The 20,304-nt window shown below is 45.1% G+C and overlaps 1 protein-coding gene across 4 annotated transcripts in view; it reads left to right on the top strand.

The window, feature by feature from the left end:
* The first annotated feature begins 2,881 nt into the window (after positions 1–2,881).
* The window catches only part of CPS1 (carbamoyl-phosphate synthase 1), a 108,829-nt gene continuing 91,406 nt past the window's right edge, over positions 2,882–20,304 (top strand). The window contains exons 1-2 of one of the 4 annotated variants that reach the window (XM_068947913.1): positions 2,882–2,968; positions 19,972–20,081. In XM_068947913.1, the coding sequence (XP_068804014.1) occupies positions 2,933–2,968; positions 19,972–20,081 (146 nt within the window). In that variant the 5' untranslated portion in view covers positions 2,882–2,932. Of the gene's footprint in view, positions 2,969–9,379; positions 10,055–19,971; positions 20,082–20,304 lie in introns of those variants that run through there. The other 3 variants (XM_009688669.2, XM_068947912.1, XR_011141798.1) reach the window with 3 other exon arrangements.

The following is a 20,304-nucleotide window of genomic DNA, read 5'->3' as shown; positions in this document are numbered from 1 at the left end:
CTTCTCTTCTGAGTCTCCCTGGTCATAACTGTGCGATCACAGACTGCAGGGTGGCTCGTGATGGGTCTGGCCAATATCCTCTGTAGATGTCCGCCAAGTGGTTTAGACCAAATGATCTGTCCTAGGTCAAAATGTCCGTGAAAGTAGTCTGGTCAGAGAAGCTTTGGTTTCAGTAAACCTGTATTTAACTCGAGGCGGGGGGGGGGGGGGGGGGGGGAAGACTACTGAGTCCAAAAGAAAAATAACAAAACTGTCCATCTCCAGTGAACACGGTATGTGCCCACCTGCACATGCACAGTTTTATGTGCATAAATTAGCAGCTCAGGCACAGTTTATGTTGCAGCCTTCATTCCACATAAAAGCCCGTTAATTTATAGTCTAATCAAGGACAAGACAATTTTGTTTTCCTTTGTTACAGCAAGCGTACTGGGGTATGATAGCCTGTCAGATGTTCACCCGTGACAGGACTTCCACTGAAGGAAGGAAGCGCAACATGAATCTTAAGCAAATGCAACTAATCTTGCATTGTAAGGTCATGTTATTTTTCAACTGTGTAAAGAATGGGTAGCACGGGGGAGAGAGTGTTTGTCTGTGTAGTTAGTCCTTTTGATTTGTTTTTCTTTCATAAAGCTGGTTTGGCCTTTTTCGTGATCCATGGGAGCAAGCCAGTGGAGTGTATGAGCCTCTGCAATCACAAGGGAGAAAGGATGATTCCTAATCCTGGCCCTCGTTTGTTTTTTTGTTTTTGTTTTTTTTTTAATGTGTTTGACATGCAGTGCTCAGTCATGGTGTTGGGAGCAAGCTGCCCTTTGCGTAGTAATTATTACCGTGCGGGCTACGCTGCTCTTGGCTGCACTCAGTTTTAGCTAAGTAAGGGATTTTTGAAATTGGCCTTTTGGAACGATGTCAGTCTCCTTCAGATGCTACAAGGGTTTTTCTCTGTTTCTTCGAAATCAGCTGATCTAAGTGGAGCTGCTAATCCCAGTGGCAATGGAATTTGACCCATTTCCAAGACTTTGATTCTTTTTCTCTTTCTGAAGATAAGAAAAGAACCTTATCTTTGTCCAGTTTGGGTGAAACATGGGCTCAGTATCCCAGAGAGCAGCTGAGCATAGCCTGGGCTACTCAAGTCTGAAAGAAAGGTTTAATCTCCTTGAAAATGGATTTTCTCTAACCTGGGAATGGATATAACAGTCTTGTTGCCAAGCATCATATAAATCTTACTGGTCAAAAGTCTGTCTTGATTACTTTAACATGTGAGATTTGGAAAGGAAAGGAGATGCCAAGATGTGCAGTTCAGAGCTAACAAGTAATTTGCCCTTTCCTTCTTTCTTTCTTTCTTTTTTTAAAAAAAAAGCTGTTTGAGCCTTCCATGTGACATTAGTATGAGTTTTTAAAGTATAAGGTTACAGCACTTCTTCCTGTTTACAAAGTTAAAAGGTCTTTATTATCTTTTTGAAAGTATGATATGGGAAATTAAACTAAACTGCCACAGGGCCTGATGATTAGCATTTTTGTGTCCTGAATGCCTTCGATATTTGCTACTGCCCCTGGCTGCTTTTGTTTATTTTCATGTAGATTTCCTCCATTTCATGAAAGAAGGCGTTGGGTACGAGGGTCTGCTTTCAGAGCTAAGCATTTTCCTTGCAGAGCTAAATTACTATTAGCTGTCAGTTAGACTGAGCTAGTATTGTTGGAGGAAAAAATGGAACTGCATTTTAATTTGATTCTGATGCTTTTTGATATTTCAATTACAAAAAATCAAAATACAAATTTACATAATTTTTAACTGGAACTTGCTTTTTGTTTTCAAAACACAAACCAAAAATGTAATGAAAATTTCAACTTAAGAGAGAAACCCATTTCTTTACTAAAAAGTATATTTCTGCAGAAGTTCAAAGAAATATTTACAGTTTTTTGTAAAACTGAATTTTTGAGAAACTCTGCTTAAACATCTCTTCATACTTTTTTTTCTTTTTTTTTGACTCTCAAACATAAAATGATATACAGTCAGAGTTGGGAAGGTGTTTCCAAGTTATAGTTACTGTGTTTTCCATCCAAAAGTACAAATGTGTCCATATTGTTTTTTTCAAACTGGGCGCTTGTTAGCCAAAGGCCTATCAAAAAATGCTTTGAATTTTGCGTGGTATCCAAAGGCCTCAGCAAGATGAGCTCTGTGAGTCTTATTCAAAGAATATTTGCACTTTGTGCTTTCCATGAATGTAAATCATCTCCGGGCTCAGATCGGTAAGTTCTCCTTCACTGACACATGCATGCATCCTGAGAACTGCAGGACCGAGACTCAGGAATGAGATCGCTGTGCTGTTAAAACCAGATTTTATACCTTTTTTATATTGGTTATTCCCTTCTGCCGGGAGCGGTTATGCTTCAGTAGGATTCTAACCATTCCTAGCGTAAGGTGCTAGTCAGCAGAGATGGGCAGGCAGAATCTGTCCTCCTAGGAAAAAAGAATTGCATAGGAAAAATGTAAAAACAAGGGGAAAAGGTGCGAGGGTGGGGATTAATTCTGCTGCGTTTCAGGGTAACTTCTAGAAGCCAATTGCAGGTATCAATAAAATCTTTACAGCTTTGTCTTTGGAAGCAGCAGGATCGCCCTTGTATTCTTTCCATATTTAGCTGAGTCTCTGGCTAGAAGGTAGAGCAGGTGTAAAATAGATCAGTGTGAAGATACAGGCAGGCGAACAAAATTTAAATATCTGATACCTAACTAATATGACATGAACTTGTCATGACTCTGACGGATGTGAGTTCTCCCTAACCGTTTTTCCTCGACCATGTTATTCAATAGCTATTTTTCCTCAACAGGAGGGCCCTTCTAAGTGACACTGAACTGAAAAGACCAGATTTTCTGAAGCTTTCCACAAGGTAAAATGGTCAGCATGAGGAAAGGGTGGAGCGGAGCTGTGGATAAATGCAGAGTACGCTGCCCCAGCACTATTTTAGTCTGGTAGGTAAAACTACGTATTTAAAATACTAGAGATCCCTCCCTGTTCTTGCTTACCTCATCGCTAGGAATTGTTTTTAGCGGAAGAATGAATTGTCCTAGTGTATATTTAATTATTCTTGGCTTTCTCTCAGTTTAAAAGTCTTTTGCTCCCCTTTGGGGAGCTCAGGGTAGAATAAAGTTTAGGGTGAACTCTGCTTGAGGTTACTTGAGGTATTGTCACATTAGATCTCTGCTTTACTGGAGGCTGGAATAGGCAGATGAAAGTTCAGTTTTACGCAAATGTATTCAGCTCTATGGTAGAATAATAAATAAAAGAAAAATCAGCAGTCAGCTGTGCTTGGCTTTTGGATAACAGTCAGTCTCTCCCTCTCTGAGGAGTGAAGCAGCTGGGTTTTTAATATGCTTTATTTGGCTTGTCAGTAAGTTAGACAAACAGAGAAAGTGGTTATCAGTGTTTATGCCACATGAAGGCACTCTGAAACAATAAGAGAGCGTGCAGACTTGAATGCATGCTGTTTACTGAAAATCTGACTGAGACTGAAATGGAAGAGGAATTGCTATGGCCAAACTTTGATCTTTTTTCATCTGTGTGGAGCCTACTTATGTCAAAGTGCCGCTTGGCAGGAGCTGTCAGATCCCAGGTGTTGCAGAATGGATTAGCAATTCTGCCAACTCGTGACATACTAACCTGCGTGTATTTTTCTGCCAGATTTCATGAGCTTTTCCAGTCATATCTGTGTGGATGTGCAGCATGGTTCATGTGGTGTGAATTCCCAACTGCAGGCCGGTGGCTGACCTGCCTTTCAGGCAGGTGTGTGCTGATCTGCACGCATGCAGGACATCTGATGTTTCCAGGAAACTTTGATCTCCATGTGGGAGTTCTGTTGAGTCAATCTGTGCAGGCGCAGCAGATACAGCCGGTATTTCTAGCTGCCCAGGAATCCTGAATGAATATATGAAATCGTCAAGTTCTAGCGATGCAGAATTTCTGCAGGTATGATCTGGCAAGACTTGAGTGTGCAGTAACTTGAAACGTAGCTTTTTTTATTTACCTTCTGGTGCTGAATCCCTTAGGTTATGTCCTAAAATTCTCTATCATAGCTACAAACCTTTTTTCTTTCATATAGGAAAGGTGAAGTTCTCTGGTGAGTCAGCTGCTACCATTTGGCTGGACTTTAGGAGAAAGGGGAAAATATCAGGATGCACAATCCTGTGGGTTGATCAGGGAGAATCAGAATGTGGCACCTGGATCTGAAGACTGCCTTTTGATCTACTATAAACTTCTCCTATTAACATTTAAAATACTCTTTCCTGTAAACTTTCTCCAAGATAGAGCAGACTATGTGGGGAGGAAAAACCCATTCTGTCTTGTTGTCTCAAACAACAGGAGTCAGGAGATCTAAGGTGTAGGACTTGTACATGATTCTTATTGCTTTCACCTGCTCCCCATATACTCAGGTGAGGATCTGCCTTAGTTCTGAAATTCTCGGCTTGTGGCACTTTGCATCACAATTCACTGTTTAAACATTGTGGGCTTTGTTTGAAATGCTTCATTTGATCTGAGATTGGCTCAGAGCAGCAGGTCTGAAAGCGTAACTAGCTTGCTTTCTTTCCTGAAGCAATCGAAGAGCATCAGGTAATGGGGGATGCCTGGATGCTGTCGGTTCATTTGCACGTGACAAGATAACTTGCTATTTCCTTGCGATACGTAGTAGGGGGAAATAAACTGAAGTTATGGCCTCCAAGGTAACAGGAGTTTGATAGAGTTGTTAGCAGTACACTGTGAACAAAAATTAACTTCCCTAGCTCAAGCTTATTGTTTTATCCGCTGCAGTGATCTTGTCTGATAAACCAAGACCTGATTAGGAAACGTGGCAAATCTTGGCATTATTCAGGTGTTTTCTAAACTCTCCTCTCAGTTCCTTGGGGAGCAAGTGAAGCTTCCCTTGAAATTAAAGCCAGGGTTTCCAAGTCACTTTGGCATCTTTTCTGCTAGCTGTAGGGAAGGAGAAGAGTATTCATCTTGTTCCCTGTGGCTGCAGAGAATTTCAGTTTTGGCACCCTCAACTGCTCTGCTTTTCCGCTCAGGGTATTTTTGGAACGTGTTTTAGTCGGGGAAAGACAGGATGGTCAGAAATTGGATGCAGCCTGACAGATGGCAGGAGAGGCTTCCAGAAGTATCTGAAGGACGCTTGGAAGAATCTCCTCTCTGATCTCAGTTACAAGAGAGAGAGTCGAAGCAATTCACGTGGGCTGCTTGGTACACTGAACGCAATCCTAATCTCAGGGGAGATTTATGCCTGTGGAGCTCCACTGAGGTAGAGGCAGTTACTTGGGACTTAGACTGATGTGAACCTGGGCCAGCCTGTCCACAAATTGGCTCTACTGTCTTTTAAATAATAGCAATTCTCTTTTTTTTTTTTTTTTTAAGAGAGAGAACTTGAAAATGACAGTCATTTTATTGCAATAGCTGTAAGTTGACATGAATGTGCAGATAGATCTGCTATAGAATCTGCAAAGACAGATGAATAATGTTAATATCAGGTGAAGAGGGTAATTGTAATAGGCACAGTCTAGATAATCTCTGGGTTTTTTTTTCCTTTTATCATGAATTTGAAAAGTTGTGCAAAATTCAGAAATTCATAAGCTTTCCCTGTCCCCGTTTTCAGAATTTCAGATTTGTCCTTTCTGCAGTAGGAGCTTCCATTCATCTGGAGAATTTCCTCTAAATCTTTCCTGAGGAAAGGAGCGTCAGGCTGTCCCAGCAAATCATGAACGGCATAGGGCTAGGGAGCCCCTGTGGCTGCACGGAGCTGCCTTGCTGGTTTCCTTCTCCTGGCCTTATTGAAAGGCATGACAGCAGTAGGCTCCTTGCTTGCCTTAATTTCCTTGCTTAACTTGGGAATTCTCATCCTCTGTGAAGCAGAGCAGTCAGAAATGAGCTAGCATTGGGACATGTAGTTGGTGCCCTCCCCTGAGCATTAATTCCCTGTTGAGTTCACGTTGTAAAGCTGTGGCCGTGAATTGTTCATAGAATAAATCTGTTCGCCCCCAAAAGTGGAAGACCTTTCTCGGGATGTTCCTTGGTGACCATCAGTGAGGTCATGCAGGACAAACCAGTCCTGTTCCAAAACGGCATTTGCTGCTGTGACGGGGGCCTGATCTAGTCATCTGCTGGCCTACAGCTGTTAGAGCGAAATGGCAAGTTGGCAGTGAGTGGTGTTTCCTTCCCAGGAGATCTGTTTAATTTGGAATGGTGACAATTTCTCCCCCTTTCCCTTCCTTTGCAGATGACCCATTGCTTGACTTCAGGTAACCCCTTCTCATTTGTTTCTTTATGTTCAGATGAGAAAAACAGAAGAAGAAGCTCTCCCTCTCCCCAAGCTGTTTGCTTTGTGCTGCGTGTCCTGGCTGGAACAGGGAATAGTTGGGATAAGAAATGCTGAGTAGTGGAACTGATTTTTGTACGCTTTCAGGTGTGTGAGTGCCTGTGTGCATGCTGTGTGCGTGGCTGCGTATTTCAAATAAATGAGCTCCAGGTTTCCCTCCTCTATCCCATGACACCGATGCTGGGGGTTGCAAGATGCAATTAGGGTGGTAGCGTAGTCTCGGACTGAGGAAAGTGCTTGCGTACGAGCCTGTGCCTGAGTGCTTTGCTGGAGTGAGACCAGGGAGAGCCGGGAAAATAAGTACTTGTCCTGCCTGTTCTTGTTATGACTGAATAGGCAGGATATGGTGGAGAGGGATTGCTGGTGGAACCAGGGCCTTCAGGCTTCAGAGGCAGCAGCTCCTGCACTTCTGATTTCTCTGGCTTTCTTTGAGTTTAGAAACCACCTCTGTAGTATGGGCTGCATACTACTACCGAGCAGCTCACTCGTTTCCCCCCCGCCCATCCCAGCATTTGAGCTGTTCTTGTTTGAGCGATCTTCTGCTTTCGTGGCTTTACACTTGTTTCTCTGCTGTGTGTCCTTCCTCCAAAGCCCCTGCCCAAACTTTGTCCCCCAAAGGGAAAATATGATTAATAGTGGTGTACTGGCAGGCAAGAAAACACCTTACTAATACCCTGGGGAAAGTTTTAAGCCTGTGCAGTATGGTTGCATCTATTTAAAGTCATTGGTGTCTACTTTGCTTTTTTCACTCTTCTGTGGTTGGTTTCTTTCTCCTCATTGATTCCCTATTATTTATTTTGCCTCATCTGAAGGTCTGTATGTTAAATTGCATATTGAGAAGCACATTTTAAGAACTGACCAAAACAGACAAGGCTTACTGTTATGCTAACAGACTTCTCTGAACTTAGGCTTCTCTCAGGAATACCCGCTACATTTGCTGGCCTTAAAGTGTCAACAGTTCATCATCTCTTTTTAGCACACTGGAAGTGAGAGGGATACAGCTTGGAAGTTGTTTTCTGTTTTGGTAGAGAAAAATTTCTTTTGCCTCACATGGCAGTGGAGGCTTTGAAAATGAAGGTGGTCCTGACATTGGAGGGATAACCTTCTTAATCCCAGGAGATTGAGGTGGGCTTAATAAATCAGTTTTGATAATAAGGGTCAAATCTATAGCAGCGGTCAGTAGACTGTCATTGCTCTAACCTTGCTGTGGAGGTGATGAAAGGAAGTAGTTTCTGGGCTATTGTTCCCCCATATAGCATTTCATTCACAGTATACAGCTGCCGCATGAGCTCTGCGTATATATTGCAGGTTCCCGACAAACTGACTCGGGTTCATGACGTGGTTATGCATCTGTTTTCATCTGGCAGAAGTTACCGCTCTGCCAAAAGGCACAGTCCTTTGTCCGCTCCGCGTTCTTGAACAGTCTCACGATGAAAAGAAAGGGTTAGTTTTCAACTGGATCTATTCCCTGGTCTGCATCGCTGGGCAGCCACATTAAAACTCATGGGGTAGAAAGGGGTAGTTAGGAATGTGCAATTGGAGTAGTTAAACTGGCATTGTTAAAAAAGTTAAACTGTGGATTGATCCTGGTTCAAATACGTGTGTGCGCGTGACTTCACTGATATTGCTGGAGAATAAAGTAGGGTGCCGAATTTGCCCTTCAGCATAAAGCGAGGCAATGCTTGTGACCTTCCGAGAGCTGGGTGTGCCGTTCCTGGCAGTGCGAAGCTAACATATGTGAAATATGACTTTGGAAGAAAGCTGGCTTCTGAATTGCACGTGGGAATTCATGTGTATTTGTTTACATGCTAAGATGACTTTCTAGTAAAAGGTATAGGTCTTTGTAATCCATTCATTTATAAGTATGCCATTGCTTTTGAATGCGTCTCCTCTCCCATATGCATATCCGACTTGGATTGCTAGAGGCTGGAGCCAAGCAGACGAACAGAGGAATAGCTAACAAAAGCGGTTCCCAGTCCTCTGTATTTCTTTCTTTGCCAGAGCTCCTTCTATGAATTAGAATGATTGTCTGATACCTTCCTCTAGAAAAATGGTTGAATCTTTGTGAAAGCACACGCTCGTCACCGGTGAGCAGCAGGGAACCTTGTTGGCTTGCTTCTCCCAGCTTCGCACACCTGTGAAGCTTATTTTAAAGCTGTGAACTCCTCTACACCCTGTCTGCCTTCCACCCTATCTCTGTCCATCTCTCTTTCCATTATCGGGATTCTGAATTTTTCCATGTGTTTCTCATCCAAGTCTCCAATATGCTATCTATCATTCCAAAGCCCATTGTCCTCTCTTCTTTGTCTTTTATTAGGTGCACTTTTATTAGTGCTGCAGCAAGCTGCATAGGAAATACTTTTATGTGATACTGGCATCAATTTAGGCTGATCTCGAGCCATTATATACAAAGAAGTCCTAATTGTTACTGTCAGTGATTAAAAAAGGACATCTAAGTTTCTGAGAGCAGCATGTGTTGAGCTGCTCAAAAAAGAAGTCTGAATGTCTGTTTTTTCTCTCTCTGTGCTAATTGAAGCTTTGATCACCTGGGTTTTGAAAGATGCCTCACTCTTTTAATTCATGAAGGCGAATAATGTGCATTCTTCTCCCACAGCTTGTGTGTTCATTAGACATTTTCACCTCTGGCTAATGAGGAACATGATTCTTTTTGAAGACTACAGTGTGGGGGTATAGAAAATATGTGATAGTTATCAAGGTCTGAAATCAGTTAGACGACAGCGAAATGGAACGTTTTGCCTCGTTTCAGCTGCTGTCCATTGAAATGTTGCCAAAAGGCATATTTCTTACAATCATTTTTTTCCTGGCAACGTCCTTTTTGTTTATCTGGGGAGTGGCAGCACTTTGAGTCCTCAGATGGGGCTTCTAGTGACTATGTACTCTCCAAACACAGAATAAAGAGACTACATCTCTCCACAGATTTTAGTCCTCCCATTTTCCTTCTTTCATTACAAATACGTTTGCAACAGTCAGACGGTATATCTTACTAATGTGTGGACACGTTAGTGTGTGTAATGGATCACGCATTGGAGAGCACTAGAAAGCATGCTATGAACAGAAACTCTTAATTTGCATGGATTACATGCTGCTAGGAGAACAAGTGGCACTGTTCCTTGTCTCCTACAGAAATAGTAACCCAGATGTTCATTTCCGTATGTGAAGGCTGTCTTCATGGCTGTGGGTGCAACTTCTCTAGCAGGTTTTGCTGTCCTCCAGCAGGCAGAGCTAGTATTTGACCTGTGATGCAAGCCCTACAGCAGCGCTTAGAAATCGACTTGACGAAAAGTGTTGCAAGGGCATCTAAGCAAGCCCTCCTCCAAGGAGGGGCAGGAGAAGGTGGGGCTGCACCGAAGGCTTTTAATGGCAGAATGAATGGGAAGGTGTGGGGCACTGCTGTGCAGTCGGTCCAGCACACTAACTGTGCCTCTGGTCTCTCTCTTCGTTGTAATCTGCAAGAGTATATCATCTGTGCCAAATCTTGAAGGAACACGTACAAGCAGTTGTTTGCTGTGTCTTGTGTTCCATAAACTTTAGTTACCCATCAACAAGTTTCAAGATGACAAGAATTCTGACAGCTTGCAAAGTGGTGAAGACTTTGAAAGGCAGACTGGAGTTTTGCAATGTGTCTGCTGACCACTGGAGTTTCTCAAGGACTGGTACCAGGTTGCTGAGCATCAAGGTAACAGTAACTAAGCTACCGTGTTAAGAGACGTATTTGGCATGCTGAGAGATAGCCCACTGCAGATAACAGTGCTTGCTTAGAGATGTAAAACTGAACCAAAGGGGATTTGTCTGAACCCTAAGCAAGGGGTTTGCTTGGCTGCAGGGCTTTATTAGGTAAGCAAATACTTTTTGGGTAGTCTGGAATGGAAATTATAGGATAGATTGTACAAAAAGGTGGAAGTTCATGGTTGCTGTTAATTATTGTACGATATTTTCTTCACAAACACCCCACCTTTCTATAGGGCTGATAGCTAACAGAGGCAGCTCCTTCAGTCCATGTCAGCCTGAATCAGCTAGATATTTAAACACGTGTGTAACTTTAAGCATGTGAGTAATCCCATTGGGTCCATGTAGGATCAATTTTCAATGTATCAGAAACCAAGCTGGCTCTGAGACTAATCAGAGAGGTAGAGCTGAGACTGTGAATACATCATTGTATCAGTTCTTCATTTTAGGGGCTGGAACCTGTTAGTTCAATTCCCCAGCTTTCTTCTGCTCTTCATTACGATGGCTGCATTTCATCAGTTTTGTCAGCGTGACTCAGGCATTTGCGGAGCACAGTGGTGAACTGGGACCCTCTGCATGAAAACAATAGCACTGGTGATGTTTTGACATCAGAGACAAAAAGGAGGCTCTTGCACATGTATTCTGTTGGATCAACAGTGCAATAGAGTTAGTAACCTGAGGAATGATGTTTCAGTGGGTGAAGGGGAAGAGCTCTGGGAGACTTGGGCTGTGGTACCCAGTGGATGCTGCTTTACACAGAGGGATGCGGTAGGGAACTGATTAATACCATTTCTGTCCACTGTGGATTCGGGCTTTCCTTACCTGTTCCATGGCCACTGATTTCCAAGGGAAAGCAGATCTCTGAGCTCCTGACAGCAGACCCATTAAATCTTAAAACAAAACTTGGCTGCAAAGAAAAAGTGAGGATGGAAAGAGGCACCCCTATTTTTCTTATGCCTTCTTTCAGCATGTGAGTTCTCAGTTCAGTTTTGTCTCCCCTACACTTGAAGACAGAGCCTGTGTTTTAGTTGATGTACTTGCTAATGGACTGGTCTTCTCCTCCCTGTGAGCGTACAGCAGGCATGAACTGTTATCTGGTTCACTGTGCCTTAAAACACAGCAATAATCTTCCTCCTGGCAGACTGATCCTGATTCTGCAATCAGATTTGCTTAGGAGGATGTTATTCCTCCTTGTGATGACAGCAAGAGTCCTGCTCGTGAATTAGAAACCCGCCATGATTGCCAGTCTCCTGAGGGGCACCATGTGAAGAGGAAGTAGAGTACCGTTGTGTATGGAAGGAATGATACAAGCTCTGATGTGGGAAGTTAAGTTGCTCCCCAAGACTGCAGACGCTTCATTCCTCAGGCTGGTGAGGCTATGTTGTTCTGGCACTGACCACACGTGGAAACTATGTCAGAGCCCTCAGATGGGGCAGTGCAGTTTCTCACCTTGATTCTTCCAGGGTAGGCACCAGCTTCTCTTGTTCCATTTTGAAATCTCAGCACTGAACGGGAAAGTGCCTCTCGATGTGACAGAAGAAAGTGCGACACAGTTCTGACTATCTCTTCTCTGGGGCTTGTGCTTCAAATCGAAATGGGATTGGGAGGAAAAGCAGAAAATTTACTGCCTGTATGGCTGGATCAGTGGAAGCTGTGAGTGAAGGTCCTGCACTAAGAGGTGCTGTTGACAGAAGTCACAGTGTCTAGAGTTCATACTTGGTAGCTTGGTTTTTCACTGGTGACTGGCAGTGGCAGTATGCCAGTGCATACGTCTTTGTGTCACAGAATGGGGATCCATGCAGATACACTCAAGTTCGCCAGGGTTTTAGAAACTGTCTGGCCACCTAAGCAAGACTGAACAGCTCTGCTAGAACAGCATCCTGGCTTGTCTCTTTTGATAACTTTTTGTTATCAAAACTGGAGCTGATTCTGTTATTTCTGCCATGCTCTGTAAAGTTCAACAGTCAAAGGCTTGTGAAGCAATGAGAGGTGAGTTCAAAAACGCTTTAGTTTGTGGTTACGACACACTGCCACGTTAAAAGGCAACTTCTGCTGGTAAAGCTTTGTAGCCTGTGGTTAGGATTGCTGGCTCAGTATTTACTGAGACACCATTTTAAATTTATGTATTCCAGGGTAATTCTGGTAGGTGCCAGTAGCTTGCTGGTTCTGATGTATTCTGCTGATAGATTAGCACCTGAAGTTTGGATCTGGCATCTTAAATGACAGATTGATGATGTTAGGTACATGTTTTGTCACTCATTCAAGGACTGCACAGTGACAGACCTACCTGGTCATATCTCATAATGCTGAGGCATCTAGTTAAGAAGTTTCATGCTCATGGAAAACTTCTGCCCTGCTCTGATGGAGTTACAGTACCAGCTACTCTAGCACCTACCTTATTCTGCAGTTGTAAAGCTACAAAGTGATTGCTTAAAGCCAAAGACACGCGCAGGTGTTAGCGAAAGGCAAGGAGAGTGCACGCCTGTTAAACAGTGCCCAGTGAAACCCCTGGGAACTATTTTAACCTCAGTCCCAGCAATGGCATATATAGCCCAGATGGATCAGAACTAATTGGGCCCTCTTTCTGTTTCAGGGTGTATTTATCACAGGGTAGCCAGGACCCATGGTGCATCAGAAGTGCTGAGTGCGGTGGAGCGTTTGCATCTGCGCTGTGGCTGTCTGGCTCTCTGCAAGCTGCAGTGCTAGCCAGCCCGCCCCTGAAGTGTCTTTCTGACACGTACTTTGTGATGTCTTGGGCCTTGGCTAGGGGCATTGGCTCTGCGTTTCCTTTGGAATGACTTGAGTATTGGTGATGAAGAGCTACAGAGGTTTGTCCTGTCAGAGCGGATGCTTGAACTCGTGAAAGAACAACGTGGCTGATACCTAATTTAATTTAGGAGCCTGTGGCTCTTGAATTGAGATCTTGGCTCAGATTTCTAATACCAGCTTTGCCAGGGGCCATCTGCAGGCTTGATTTCAAAACCTGGAAGACAAAAACTTGAGCCTTTCCCGGCTTGGGGCTGTTACTTTAGGCAGTGGCAGGCTCACATACCGCTGTCCACAGGACGTGCAGAAGCAGAAATCAAAGAGCCTCTGTGATACAGATATGCAAGCAATAAACCAGCACGCCTGAGAGAAGGTTTAAGGATAAGTGATGCTAAAAGGCCAACCTACAGCATAGCTTCGCTTAAGACTGTAGTCGTTGACTACAGTTGTGTGAGACAAGTGACCTAATAGTGGCTTATGGCTGGGCTTGGTGTTTGTCTATCGCTACGGGTAATGGATATTTGTGGGAAGTTTGGAGGAGGAGTAATGCACAGCAGTTAAGGAAGGTGTGTGGGCTAGTGGCAGAATAGGTAATGATCCCATTATTGTAGGTTTAAATGAGTGTTTAGTTGCCTTTGATTGCTTTTTCTCAGTGGGCTATTTTAAGGAGCATAACAAAATGCAAGAGAAAACTTCCTGATCTGTGTATAAGCTAAGAAAAGTGTTAGGGAGCATGACAGAGAGGTGGTAGTTTTAGCAGAAGAAACCCTAATAATTATTCTCCCAGGACTGTTTGCTGTCCAGTTAAACCCAGCACGTGTGAGGCAATATCACTTTAGAAGAGTAGTCTGAGAAACGGGGACTCACAGATGCGTTTCCCCCTGTTGCACCACATCCTTCTTTCCACGGGAGAGAAGGAGCATCCCCTGGCGAGCGGGGGCCCTTCCCTGCGGACTGGGGCTGCGTTTGCCCACAGAGAGCGGGTCTGAGACCCCCATCGCCTTCATCGGGGAGAAGGAGCCTTAGGTGAAGGGTCTCTCTGTAGAAGTGCTCGGCCTCTATTATCCTCTATATTTCAGGATAATCGAGCTTCTTTGTAATTCAGAAACGGGCAGAGAGACTGCAGCTCGAAGCTCATATCATTTAATGCTCATCTGAGGCCAATGTAGTTAAATAGGGATGTAAAGAGTAGTAGGAGCAATAAATAGGTGGCTTGTAACCGTATAGCTGGCTCAGTAAGGAGAGAATTGGGAGAGCTATAAAAACCACCAGGGGCAAGCTAAAAATACAATTAGAAGTGAGAAGGAGAAGAAGAAAATTTTTGAGCACTGGCTTCAGAGACTATTTCAGATAGCTGTAAATGGGCTCCTCAAATATATTTTGAGGCAGATGGAAAGTGGCACAGAAAGGCATCCATCTTGCCTCCGGGCTGCTGCATGGGGTCACTTGGTCGCGAGCAGTGTACCGCACTGCCCTGCCTGTACCACAACCGCTGTAGATGCGCGGGGCAGAGCACATAGTCCTGGCATTGTTGTGAAGAGCAACGGTAGAGCAATTGTTGTGAGAGAAACGGTATAAGTTCAAGCTGTAGGAGCTATAACTTGTCTACCATAGCATCTGTGCTGTGTTTCTGACTTTGCTTTCTGTTTGGTTTTGATGAGAAAGGAACTAACCCAAATCTCCTCCCTAAAATTAGCCTGAATGTGAATCTTTTTTTCATATATAAGACCTTGACTTGGCTTTTCATTCATTTTTAATTCCTGCCTCTCTGCTTTGCCAGAAGCAAACATGCTAAAATAAAATAGGTTGGCAAAGGAAGACTTGACAGAGAGCAATGTCCGGATAGATTTCCAGCCTGTGACAGTGTAATGCCCCCAAGAAGAGATGATTTTCCAGCAGAGAGAGGTTTCTCCACTTTGTTACTGGTTATTTGGTCTTGAGGGAGCAGACTTAGTGCAGTGCTGGCAGCGGGTTTCTGCTGTGGAGGATATCTGATGGGGTTTGGCCTCTTTAGCCTTTCTGATTTGTTGGCTGTTGTGCAGCCAGCCAAACGTGTGTGTGTCGTGTCTAGAAATGCGACAGAGGAATGTGCTGTGTGGAATTATGGCCCGTCTTAGGAAGGAGATGTTTTACCAGCTTCTTAGCTGGAGGGAAATACACTGGCCGGCACTGAAGTCAAGCCCCAGCTGCGTCTCTGCCGCACCCCGGTGCCTGTCCTGCCTTCGGTACTCGACGTCCTCCAGCAGCTCAGGGTTCAGCTTGGCTTTGCCAAGGGGAACTGGGGGATGTCTTTGGAGAGAAGCACTTGGGAGCTGCTTGACTGGTTACTGCGTGAGGCAAGTTTGAATTCTAGAGGAAAAAAATTGCCCGTTCAATTTTCAGAAAAGGGGTTTATAGCAGACATGCTATAAAAAGCAAATTGTACTGCAGCTCTTTTGGGATTCAGCAGATCTTTATCATCCGTCCTGTAAATGGGGAGGGCTGCGAGAGCAGGGAATCCAACTGGAATTAAATCCATCCACCTTTTGACTTTTTTAACTGCTACAGTGTTTTGTTTACTTCATGTCTGAAAGTGCTTAGTGCAGAGGGACCTGAGGTAGTTAACTCTTCAAGTTGTTCTGACAATATGCACAAAATCTAGCGATGCTGTGGGAACAGCAGTTGTCCTTTCTGTTAGCCATCTCCATCCTCAAAGCTCTTCAAGAGCCTTACAGCCCCTCTGGAGCCCAGGGAGCTGCGCTAAGGTACAGTTGCCAGTGAGTAGGAAGGAGAAATCAGGTTGTAAACGGTGTATGTCACAGTGGGTGTGCATACAGGAAACATTTTAGCTGAAGCTACGGCAAAGATTTATTCTACGCTACGTAAGGATGCTTCTGAAAAGCGTGGAGACAAAAGGACCTCACAGCAGCTCTGGGGTTTCTGTTTATTCGGTGGTTTGGTTTTTTTTTTTTTTTTAGGTTTTTTTTAGAGTGGAGGGTTTTTTTTGTTTGGTTGGTTTTTTTTTTTAAAGTGAAAATCTCTCCCAGCTAACTCCAGATTGGGTCAACTGGCTTTTTTATAGCCTGTAAATCACCTTTCACATTAAAAACAAAACTGAAAATACAAGGTAGGTTGGCAGCTTAGGGATGTGGTAACACCTCCGCTAGAAATGTAAGCAAGAATAATTGCTCCAAGAATGCTCAGCAAACAAACTAAGCTTTTAATTAAGAATAATAAATCAAAGAGGGGAGGGAAATATCTGAACACCTCTCCCTTGCTGCAGGTGAACATGCACACAGGTTATGGTTGCTCAGGGACGCCCTTCTGCGTTACTTGAGCAAGGCGTAGGGGCTCTCGTAGTACAACAGCGCTTGTGTTCGGCAGAAGTTATTTCTGCGCCGGTCTGGTGCGTACGAGGGCAGGAGGCCTGTTGTGGGGAGGGAAAGACAGGCAGATTCCTCTCAACTGTTACAGTGAAGGTGAGGCTCAAAGGTCACAGTAATCGCTCTGGATGTTGGCCCTCAGGAGCTAGGTGGATTTTAACGTTTCCAGTCATTCCACCAGCATGGACTTTGCTTCCTGGAGGAATCCCCCCCCGTGCGGGTTTTGCAGCTGTGACTGTGATTCAAGGCAATTACCCCTAGTTGCGCCAATGTATGGCACAACTTGCCCAAAATGGAGTTGATAGTTGGGTGTTGCCTGCTTGTGGGAGGAATCCACCTCTGGAAACCAAGGCTGGGAGAAGCAGGTTCCTGAAGTTGGTCTCCCTCGCCGGCAGCGCAGGCTGGATTTCCAGCAGGGTTTGGAAAGGGCAGAGGTCCTGTCCAAAGCTCAGTGCAAGGCACCGAGCCGACCTCCCTGCTTTGGTTATGCTGTGAGTCTGTGGCGGCTCTCGTGAAGCGGCTGGCTGTTTGCAGACACAGCCCGTGGCCCAGACCCTGCTGCTGCTCTTGCTTCAAAATTCCTCTTGGGGAGAGGCATCTCCCCTCTGCCAGGAAGAAAGCTCTTCCTTTGGAGGAGTCGCTGCTTCTTGGAGGCGTTTTAGACTGAGCAGCTTTCTCTAATGAGAGCCTCAGTGAGATTTGGGAGCTGACCAAGCTGTAATTTCTGTTCGAGCTAGGTCTAGGGGATTTAGCCACAAAACTGTATTTATAACCGTAGGGGGAGTTTGGTGTTGCTGACTCTCCCACCCTCTGGTATGGGGAGGCTCAGAATTGATGGCTAAACCTATTGAGAATGGCTGGATGTTTGACACTAATGAGGTAAAAATGCAAGGCTAAAGCCATCCCAGATGCACAGAATTCAATTACTTGGCAGCACGGTTTGGTTTTTAGTGTATTTTGCAGTACATTAGTAATTGATCTCCGCAGTATTTATAACTGCAGAGAAGCTCTAGATGAATGTTTGCCCTGATTGTTACAAAATGTTCAATTCTGGAAATGAAATTTCTCCTCACTGTGATTGTTCATCTGATTTATGGCTAATGGAAAATAGCTCTTCTGCTCCTTTCTGCAACAAATTGATCTTTGATTCTTATCTAAAAATCCCAATATGAAGAATTCTTCTGATTTAAAAAAAAAAAAAATCCTAAATGAAGAAACACGTTGTAAGATAGGCTGAGAGCTGTTGCCTGGTGGACAAGCTTGGCACATCTCCTCCGGCTCAGACCGGTGGGGTGTCTGCACTGGTGCTTGCTCAGTGACTGCAGCTCCAGGCCCAGGAGGCAGCTCCACTTGTGTTCCAGAAGTGGAAGTTTCTTGAGGCCCAAAGGGTTGGTCTTGCAGATTTTGATCCCCTATTAAATGCTGAAAGTTACTGGCAAATCTGTTTCCGTCTTTCGCTTTTTCTCTTCCCCTGTTGGTCGCTGGTGATCCTGGTGCCTGAATGAATCTCCCAGCCCATTCCATTTCTGTCGCCTGTTTACTGGTCGCCTTTTGGTAGAAGCTGGACTTCCCAGGTGCTTTCCCATCCGGCTCCTGGACAGGCTAAGAAAGGTTTCGTTTCTAAATCAGACAAAAGGGAGTATGTTAGTCTGGTATGGATGAAGACCCAGCTGTGCCATTGATTCTTTTCATGACTTATGTAGAAGTCTCTCTTTGTGTCCTATTTTCTTCAGCTGAACATAGTGCTAAGTCTATAGTGGATCCCCCATTTCGTGTTTGCCAACTGCTCTCTCACAGGGACTGCAGAAACATCCCTCTGAAGCCATGGGGAAACGGCAGCGAGGAGGGTTGCTAACTTCTCAGGAGCGTTAGCTCTATTGGCTGACTACCCAAAGGCGCAGAAGAAGGGGGACCGAGGCTTGTGTCCGTGCTCTGCTTTGAGATCTGCACGTGAACGGCGTTTGTGATTGTAAATCAGGGTGGTGGCAGTGCGAGGCCGGGGTGATGGGTGCAGCTCAGACCGTCTCCGCAGGAAGCCTGGGTGCAACAATCAGACTGCTGTGGTGGGAGTGCGGCTAATGGCTCCTGTATGCAAGCCTGAAGTACAGGTACTGGAGGCATCTAACATGGCATTTTTCTCCTGCTGGGGCCTTGAGCCACGTAGTGTGGTACATGGGCAGAGCTTGCGTTGCCTTCCCCTGAACCAGGCTAACGGTGGCAGGCTCAGCGCTGGGTTTAGAGTTGCCCACAGTCTCCAGCGTGGGCTGGAGGGGGCATGTCTGTCAGGAGAAGGAGTTGCGGAGCCCAGCGAGAGCCCTGTTGCCAATGTGGTGGCACAGCCGTGCAATTGAGGTGGGTTCTGGCAACACGTGGACTTTGCTCAGCACTTCTGATGGATGGAAGAAGACTCATCAGAGGGGGAAGGCAGTGACTGCAGGGCCACAGCACCCTGTTCAGCGTACATGCTACTGCCTGAAGGTGGGGATGCCTGCAGCCCAGGATGAGTGGGTGGCTGCAACGCTGTGTGGTCACGAGGCCACCTTGACCAGCCTTCCCTACGTCTGCCACTTTGGGCTATATGACAGAGCTGCGCAGGAGGTGACAGAGAGCCTCGCTGCTGTGCTAGGGACTGGGTGAGTTGCACTGAGTGAGAATCTCAGTCAAATGTCTTTGTTGTCCCTCCAGTTTCTGAGTGGAAGAGCTGCAGATTAGTTGGAATGATCATTCCTCTCCTCTCGTGCGGGCTCGCTGAAAGGAAGCGACCCAGGAGCGTGATCTGGAGAGACAATTTAATTAACTTGCTGTATCAGAGCATTTTAAATTCATGCAGTGTACCTGCATCTGCTCTCATGGTATGGGATCTAATGTTCATCAGCAAAAAGCAAAAGCTTCTTCCGCCTTCAGCTCCCGCCCGCCTGTAAGAGCAGTGCTGCTTTCTCAGGGTGGTTATGTTATGGCGGATATCACACATGAGGCTACTGCGCCCCCTCGTAGGTGTGACTCAGCTCTCCTAAATGCTTGCTGAAGCAGCTGCTGGTGTGTAGGAAGTTTCCCTCTAGGCTGCTTATTTTATTTATTTTATTATTTTATTTAGTCTGCCTCTTCCAGGACAACCTCCGCCTGTCCCTGAGATAACTGAGACCGTGAATGTCTGTCGGCTCCATGAGTTTCTCTCTTTCCGTGCCCTGCAGGGGAATGGGCCTGTATTTAGAATTTTGTTTTCTGACACCAGTCCGGTTAAGCATGCACTTATTTTTTTTAGCAAGTTTGCTGTACAGTTGCAACAGAAGTTAAGCACTTACAAAAGTGCTCTGCTGCATGAGGGCCAGCATAGTCACCATCAAGCCTTGAGCAAACATTGAGGGAAAAAGACAGTCTTTTCCCCTCAGAGTTATAATCTTGGTTAATTACAAGCTCTAATGGGTGGATGAAACGAGCAAGGTGATGTGGAAGGAGGCAGGGTGATCCCATGGTAACGGCAGCACGCGCTTTGCTCGCAGAGAGGTTTGTCAGCTGCTTGGCCTTCATTAGGAAATGGTATTTCCTATGTGTTAGGAGGAAAAAGAGCATCAGGAGACTAGTAAAGGAGGACAGAGACAGTATTTTGGTGACTGGGGAAGAGAGAGGGGCAGGAACGCATAACACGTGAGGCGTGAGAGGCAGGTGTCGTAGGTGTTACCTGTCTAAATATCAAGACTTTTCCTCCTGTATCTGAGTCTCTTCGTATGCCTTTCTCTAGGCGCAGACAGCAAACTTGGTGCTGGAAGATGGAACGAAGATGAAGGGCTATTCTTTTGGCTATCCATCCTCCGCAGCAGGGGAAGTCGTATTCAACACTGGTCTTGCTGGGTAAGGCAAAAGCAAACGAGGTGTAAAGAGGAGAACTACTCTCAGAGCACATTGAAGTGGGAAAGGGGTGATAGAGCAACTGCTTTTTCCAAGCTTATAGGGTGCTTATCCAAGCCTGTGGTGTTCTGTACAGAAACATTGCACTGTAAGGATATAGAGAGGGAATGAGTTGATGAAGAAACTGCACGCAGTCCTTTTGTGTCATAGAGAGCATTTGTCAGGA

The sequence above is a fragment of the Struthio camelus genome, chromosome 6, assembly GCF_040807025.1.
Source record: "Struthio camelus isolate bStrCam1 chromosome 6, bStrCam1.hap1, whole genome shotgun sequence".
NCBI classification, from domain to species: Eukaryota; Metazoa; Chordata; class Aves; order Struthioniformes; family Struthionidae; genus Struthio; species Struthio camelus.
Note: the sequence above shows the minus strand (reverse complement) of the source record. Positions and strands in the feature narration are given on the sequence as shown.